Genomic DNA, 8,135 nt, shown 5'->3' on the forward strand with positions numbered 1-8,135 from the left:
CATCTTTCCTTAACCTTTTGTTTAATAATAGATTTGATTTCTTCTCTACTAAATGGAACTAATATATCAATATCACTATATTTTGAAGCTTGTTTTGCATATTTATCAGCCAACTCATTCCCTCTTATTCCTATATGTGATGGTATCCATGTAAATATAACTAATAACCCCATTGCTTAAATTCTATATGTCATTAACTGAATTTCTAATAAAAGATCCGGTCTACTATTAGCATGATTATTTTTTAATGAATATAAAGAAGAACTTGAATCAGAGCATACTATGCTTCTTAATGGACGGACTTCCTCAATCCATCCTAAAGCTAAAATAATTCCCATCATCTCTCCAGTATAAACTGATACTCCATCAGTAATTCTTTTACATTTTTTAACTTTGAATTCTGGAACAATGAAAGATACCCCATTACTGCTATTTGAGTTTTTAGACGCATCTGTAAAAACTTGGACATATCCATAGTACTTACTGTCTAAATATGATTGAACCAAATATGGATCTGAAATGTTTTCTCCTTTCCTTTTCTCCAACAAAGTTAAATCAACAACATTATTATGAAATAGAGACGGATAAACTGGTGAAAGAGGAACTGTTTGACTAATGTTTATATCAGATAAACCAAAATCTTTTATAACATTTTCTATCTCCCATCCAAAAGAATTTAATTTCTTCTTTTCTTTTTCCCAACTAGATTTTAAAATGTCTTGACATGGAGGATTTCCATCATGGCCCTTTAAATTACACCAATAATTGGACTTTAACTGTAAAGACGCCACTACGTCAGTACGGTGGTTATAATATGAGGCGAAACCCCTTTGTGGAATGTATTCTGCATATAAAGTCAAAATCGGGTAAATTATTTGTTAATAATTAATTAACAATTAGTAATAAATAGTGTTTTTCTTTCTGACTGATAATTTCCCTGTCCTCCCATCTGTACAACACAAAACCGATTTCGACAGGACTCACTGTGATTAGTAATAGCTTTTAATAAGCTACTAAGTTTACAATTTCATTTTACAGTAGATGCAAGCTATAAAAAAGCAACATACTGCGTGAAAGGCATGTGCAACAGAAAACCTCCTCTTATGAACTATTAGAATGACTGTTTCTGTTCACTTCACTACTTCACAGCAAGACTGAAATTGATGCTATAACTTAGAAAATATTCTATATGTTAAAAATTAGTATTACATACCATTTTAAAAGAAGAAAAATATTTATTTTAGCAATGAATGTCAGATTGACATCAATCTGACATTCATTTGTGATGTTAATGGTGCATCTGTAGCTGCACTGCAGTTGGCCAGCATGCTTTTGATGATGCAGCTACAGAAATTTGGAGAGGTAGAGAATAAAAATCAGAAACGGCCTGGAGCAAGACAAAGTATACGAGAAAGAGAGAAACAAGTGGAACAGTGAAGCTACAATGAGTACATGTACTGAAGATGAATGAGTTTGAATGAATGAGAAGAAAACGAGGGCAAAGTGGTGTGGATGGAGATGAGTAGGATGATGACTAAGGATGATTTGTGACAGAAGAACTAAAAGGAAGGTTTACAACATGGTAGTGATAACCGCTGTGGTGTATTGTATCAAAGTGGCAAAGCTGAGATGGTTCAGACCAGTTTTTGTCATGTTAGTGGAACATGATGTGAAGCAAGGTTCATTTATAGATATAAACACGTCAAGCTAAAAAACTGATCTCTGTAAACAAAGACTTACTTTATTACAAACGGATAAACACATTCTTATTTCCATGCAGAACAGTAACAAAAAAAAGTTACAAAAATTTTCAGTAACAGTAGTCCCAAAGCCACAAATATAATTCATAAGCACAGGAACATTGATTTTTCAACTAAGCAAACAGGTCAAACATGTCCAAAGTTTCCACATTTCAATTTTTCAGATGTAATCATGTAACAGTTCAGTTTTTTAAGCTCTTATTGTTTAGGATTATGAAACAAAGGGTCCATGTTCTGGTGAAGTAGGGGGAGAGGGGCTTTTCAGCGGTAACGGTTCCCCAGGAGCCACCAGAACTACAATATTCTCTTTCTTGGGCAGGAAGAAAGCTGGATAAAGTGGCTCTAGAAACTGGGCCTGATACTGGTGAAGGAGTGTCATGGTATTGTCCACCCCATAGAAAGAAAGAAGGCCTTGCGAATAGTCAACGTAAACACCAATTCGAGTGAACCTCTCCACGTTCAGTGGTGTCTCCTCGTCGCTGTGCCATGCTGAGTAGGTTCGCCCGTTCCACTGGAGACACCAAGAGAACTTGTTTCCTGTAATGCAGCTGCTGCTCTCATCCCCCTTCCGGTCAATGCTCTTGTATGTGACCCCGACATGTGTGCCTTCACCACTAAGATCGGCCTCAAAGTAGTGGCGACCTACATAGAAGCTTTCAGCAGCCAGGACCTGCCGATGGTTCTCAAAGCGTTCAGGAACATCGGGATAAGGATGCTGCCAGGGCGTGGTGTTGGTCACCTTCTTGTTCTCCTCAGTCAGGCGGAGGAACTTGTGGGCCGTGTTAGCATCGAAACTTACTTGAGCGGCATCTAGAAAGAAATATTTAACAAGTTAGCTGTGTTGCAAAATAATTGAGAAAAAGGTGCTCACAGAACAGAGCTTGCACTCTTGGGTAAATTCATGGACAATTTGTGTGTACAAAATATGTGCAAGGCAGAGTTTACAAGTCCTACCAGTTCTCAAAGTACACACAAATGGAGATCTGTCCTCCCAAAATATTCAACCAATCTACACCACCATCAACAGTTATAAAAGTTTGAATGACAGATTAAAAGGTACAACTAGCTTACCACAGTCTGATCAAGCACATATTTTGTGCTTTAAAATGATATTAAAGATAAAAAGGTTCTTAAATATTTGTCCATTCATTTTTCATTATACTTGCATGGCTAGTGGGGGCTGGTCCCCTAAAGTGCAAGACATTATGTACATTCTGGAAAGATTGCCAGATCATCCCAGGGACACACAGGAAAGATCACCGAAGCTGTACACACTTACACTGAAGGACAATTTGGAGTAGTCAATTCTAAATTGAATGTTATTGGACAGTGGAGAGAGAGCTGGATTTTGGATAAAGTGAATTTCTTAATGCTAATGTGGTGTATGTAATCATAACTATGTACTCTGACTAAATGTCACTTACACTGGAGAAAGTCAGTACGGGTCTGTGGGTCTGGTTTGGATACGTCATGCTTGGCTGCAGTATTCGTTTGAACTGTTATCTTTATTCCTATTTCATCTGAAACAGAACAAAAACAAAACAATCCATTTAAGCAAGTATTCAAAGCCTCCCTGCTGCTGAAGATGTTCTTATTTAAATAACATAAAAAACCAGTGACCGAGTTGTCATGCATCTTGCACTCAAGCATGCACCAAGGCATTCCTTAGCTAGAAATTCTTTGCATGTGTGAACATGCACAAGCAACCACAGAAACATCTGATTGGACTGTTTCTCTGGTGTTAACTTTAGGTTTACTCACCATTGTTGCATTTTTCCTTGACCTTCTGAATGTATGTAGAGACCAGCATGTCGCAAAGATTGCTTGTGGACTCCTGGATCACCTGACTGAAGGAGTCCAAACGATCCTCCAGGCCAACATAGATACCAGATAGAGAATTATCAGTGGCTTCTTTCTTCCACTCAGCATATTCCTGAGAAACAAAGAGCATTTCAGAAATGAAAAAGGCCTTCAGATGTTGAGGACTTCTGTCTTCAAGGTTTCAACCATGAAGATTAGATAACTAAAGCAGGAATTTGAAGACTATAATGAAAAATTTTGTGTAAATATCCCCCAAAATTTAAAATGATTCCTGTTGACTTAAAAGGCCAATTCACTCTGACAGATTAAAGCAATCCTCAAAATATTTCAAGGTACATGGTCAAATTTTTGTAAGGTTTAAGATTTATTTTTGTTCATCTTAAGCACATTGCCCAATCATACAGGAAAACCTGTCTGTCTTGGTGGTGTGCTGTATGTATAAAAATTGTATTCAACTGAAGTTGAATACAATTTGCTTATTCCACCTTGCCGTCCTTTTTTGTCATTTAAAATGCTGCCATCTAACTCCCTGTAGCACCTAGCTGTGCTACAGTGCCAACTCTACCTTTTCTGTTAAGAGAAACTATAACCAGGGATTCAGCAACCGCTATATGTCTTCTATAACTGACATCTTCTACAATAATGACAACATTTTTATTAGCATGTGTGTTCTACAGTGTGATGTTCTTTGCTGCCGTTTATGCAAAATTTTTGTTAGGTTAAATTAAATGTCCTTCTGGTACCTTGCTTAGAGTGTGTCGTGGTTCATGAAGAAATTACTACTCAGTTCATTTTAATTGATATTGCTAATGAATAATTGTTATTTGAGTAACTCTACACAATTCAATCAATTATCCACTTTGGCTACGCGCTAATTCAGGGAGAGTAATTCCTGAAGTCTGAAATTAATGTAGTCTGTGGGTTTTGTAGATGGAAAACTCAAATTAGAATGACAAACCGATGGCACCGTTTTATAAATGGGATCAAATTGGAACAAAAGTAGTTGATTTTGAATCTGTCTATATGATTGGATTTACAATCTTTTTCTGTAGGCCTTCATGAATCGGATTTATTATTATTATTTTTATAAAAGTGCTTGACCTTACCTGCAGGAAATCTACATCATTTTTATTTTTGGACAGCTTCTCCGTTTGGGCTTGAGCTTTTTTCAGCTCTGTGCACCTCTGCTCCAGGTGAACCTGGATGCCATCAGCTTGCTTCAGCGCCTGGCTCTCCTCAGCCGCCAAGATCTCAGTCACCTCCTTCTTGGCCATCTCCACCATCACTTGAAGCTCCTGGAACTGGCTCTCGATCACAGATCGTACTTTTGTCACTGATTGCTGTGAAATATAACATGCCGAGAATGCAGTGAAGCAACACGGTGATGTGACATACCTACCCAACCGCAGAAGACAAATATTTGTTACCTCACTACCGTACGACTACCACAGCATTACTCTTACCTCACAGAGAAACCTGTTTTTCCAGAGTGGCTTCGAAACTTTTACACCAAAAATATCTGCTTCCCCCATATATTTAACAAACTATTGTGACATGTTTTCGTCATACACCCTGTGAATCATTTTACAGATTAGTCACCTCTTATATTTACCTCGATAGAAACTCTGTTGTCTTGGAGTTTGTTGATGGCATTGTCTCCTGCCGTAACCACCTTCACCATCTGTGTCTGTTTCTCCCTCAGCTCTTTCTGTGATCATAAAAAGGAAAACAGAGATGTGAACAAGTCTCATTGAAATCATGTCACAAGCAATCATACTGAAAATATTCAGACGTAAACATGTAGACATTTCATTCTGGTTTTCTCCATTCTGTTGCGGTGTAACGTCATATACCATCTCTTTAATACACACTTCTTTCAAAACTTTCATTCATTGCCAATCTAGCAAGACAGGTCGAAATTCCTCAGGCAGATCCAGACGACTCGGAGGAGATCATGTTACTCCGAGATTCATCTCCAATAAGATTCAGACCCCGAGGGAAACATTAATCTCAGTTTCTTTTCTTGAGTAGGCATGCCCTTATAGGTCAAAGACATATTAAAAGAGTGCAGAAATTCATTGCCTGTGGAATTTGTTCGGAAAAAGGGGTTCCAACACAGGAATGGCATGGCAGTGACACTGCAGGCGGAAGTCTGAAAGAGTTCTGATGAGTTTATTAAATTTGTTTTTAGTCCTGATTTGAGGAACACAGAAGTTCCAACAAGCAGACAGTTAATATTACATTTAGTTCTTTAAATTTAGGTTAAAAGGTAAAAAATGTCTCTAACATTATAGGGACATCAAATCACACATTTGTATTCTGTAGGTCAGCTATCAAATATTTATATTTTGGGGAAAAGATAAGTGTTGTGAAATCCATCACCCCCCCAACATCACTACTTATTGTCATTGTATAATTCCGATCTCGCTTCTATCGTCATCCTCAGGTGTGGGTGTGGTGAAGGGGAGTTTAAGGCCAACCGCAGAGCCTGCTCCCAGTATGAATCACCCAAAAAGCTACAGAATGGAGATGCCGCAGAAATCACCTACCCCAGAAGATGAAGCTTCTCACCTTAATCTATTCTGCTAATACAGGAATGTCATCAGAGGCCCATATGCAAGATCTTATTTTTAAATATCATATGGCCATCGGTGAGGGTGGACTAATATATTGAAGCTTTACCTTTCAGCTGTTTGTTTAGAGGAATTTCCCAGGCCAACTTGACTCTGGGAAGCAATTATAGACTTTAAAATGAGAGGACCAGAGGAAACGTCATACCTTGCCTAGAAAAATGAAACCAAGGGCCCCTCCTGGAGCCTGATCTGGATAAAGGGGTTTCAAGTCCTTGGATTTCTTCTGGTTGTGCGCAAGAAAACAACAAGGAGTCTCTTTCATGTGACTCTACCCCCTACAGAGAGACTTTAAGATATGGTGTGGGAGGCGAGGTTGTGCAGATTTCAGGCATCTTACTCTGGTAACAATCCATGCAGAATATTGAGAATAAAAAGTGTCTATTTTCTTATCTACTGTTAACTGTATCATCAGTTTTCTTCCCATTTCGCAAACAGGAAATGTAATTGTTTTCTCTTCCTTTACAGCTAATAAACAGCTTGAGAATTTGCAACACCGCCATGTGAGAATAGCAGGTGTCTCTCTAGGAATCTGACTTAAGCTGAGGGTCGGACATAGAGATATCTTATGGCCTTAATAGCAGACACTGAGATAGGATTACTGTTGTGATTAGAACAAGTGTTCCCTGATGAATGGGGAAGTTTAGAAACAGCTGAGAAGTTAAATTCTACTTCTTCTTTACAGTGAAATGTTTTAAAGAATTTTTCAGTTCCTGTATTCAAGTTTTCATTTTATTTCTCGAACTACAATGAAAAATCCAACACACTAAAATACAACAAAGCATGTTCGTTTTTTTTTTTTTTGTTTTTTTTATCAATTGGAATGAGTCCATTTAAACTGCCATAGTTTATTGAGAATTGATTTTTAAAGTTATGGAAAATTTCATCTTAATTTAGTAACAAATCCTGGGGATTTAAAAATAGTTACTTGCCTCTATCTGTCTCCGAGCCTCCTCTACAGGGACTGTCTTGTGGCCTCTATGCTCCTCTTTTAAACAGTCTTGACAGATGCAGCAGGAATCAGCACAGCAGAAGAGCTCCAAGGGCCACTTGTGACTCTCACAGGTACGCCGCTCAATGTCCCTGAGCGGCTCCACCAACCTGTGGTTCTGAAACTTTGGGTTCTCCAGGTGAGGCCGGAGGTGGGCCTCGCAGTAGGACACCATACAGGTGAGACAGGACTTCAAGGCCCTGCAGGGGGTTTCAATGCAGGAGTCACACACCACATCATTGGGACCCAATGGCTCCTCCTTTGCTTCCTCTGGTTCTGGTCCCTGGTCTGTCTGTGGCTCTGGCTTTGTCTCACCCTCTACTGAGGCTTTGGGATCCTCAGACTCCATCAGCTCTCCTTGTACTTTTACTTCCTCCACAGTCTTTGGGTCTTGACTTTGTTCTTTTTTGGTTTTCTCAGGAGAAGCAGCAGCTGTTCCATTTTGCTTAGGCCCATTGTCAGGAGCTGGTTTGACAGCAGTACTCTGAATGCACTTTGAACATCCTTTAGTTTTGTCTCCTTGACAGGAAACGCAGACGGAGTGACCACAAGCTGTGGGCTTACATTCGCTCACTTCACCTGAGCAGACGTCGCACAGGTTCTGCTGTTTGGGAGCAGGAGCTGCTTCCACCGCTGCTGGTTCTGCCATGTCTCTTCCTGCCTGGTTCTCTCCCCACCCTCTGAACATAACAGGCTGAGCTGCTTTTATCAGCTCTCAGTTACCCGTACAAAATAAAGAGAATGAAAACCACACCTTCATTCAGGGCTCATAGTTTCAGTCTAAAAGAAACCTCGCATGCAAATTTACACCCACAGCCTTCCCCTTCTTCAGTGGGTGGAGCTCACAAACCAGCCACAGAAACTCCAGAATATTTGAGAGCTTCTTTTAGCTTTGAAGAAAAAGATCACTGTTGTGGCACATAAAATAAAAAC

General features: G+C 39.2%; 1 protein-coding gene across 1 annotated transcript; it reads right to left on the reverse strand.

The window, feature by feature from the left end:
* Positions 1-1,583: 1,583 nt before the first annotated feature.
* trim16 (tripartite motif containing 16) lies at positions 1,584-7,974 on the reverse strand. Its single transcript, XM_028030063.1, has 6 exons — positions 7,144-7,974; positions 5,194-5,289; positions 4,688-4,921; positions 3,522-3,693; positions 3,185-3,280; positions 1,584-2,570 (listed from the first exon to the last, which is right to left on the reverse strand). The coding sequence occupies exons 1-6, from the start codon at positions 7,888-7,890 to the stop codon at positions 1,972-1,974; spliced, it is 1,944 nt and encodes a 647-aa protein (XP_027885864.1). The 5' UTR covers positions 7,891-7,974; the 3' UTR covers positions 1,584-1,971.
* Positions 7,975-8,135: the final 161 nt, after the last annotated feature.

This window comes from Xiphophorus couchianus, chromosome 10 (assembly GCF_001444195.1).
Source record: "Xiphophorus couchianus chromosome 10, X_couchianus-1.0, whole genome shotgun sequence".
Classification (NCBI taxonomy): Eukaryota; Metazoa; Chordata; class Actinopteri; order Cyprinodontiformes; family Poeciliidae; genus Xiphophorus; species Xiphophorus couchianus.

Bases quoted from the DNA above. Each gene is read 5' to 3' on its own strand.
- trim16 (XM_028030063.1), bottom strand. From the start codon at position 7,890: ATGTTCAGAGGGTGGGGAGAGAACCAGGCAGGAAGAGACATGGCAGAA. The intron at 4,922-5,193 runs GTAAATATAAGA...TATATTTCACAG, and splicing joins ACAACAGAGTTTCTATCGAG to CAATCAGTGACAAAAGTACG. The intron at 2,571-3,184 runs GTAAGTGACATT...ATTTCTTTCTAG, and splicing joins CCGTACTGACTTTCTCCAGT to ATGCCGCTCAAGTAAGTTTC.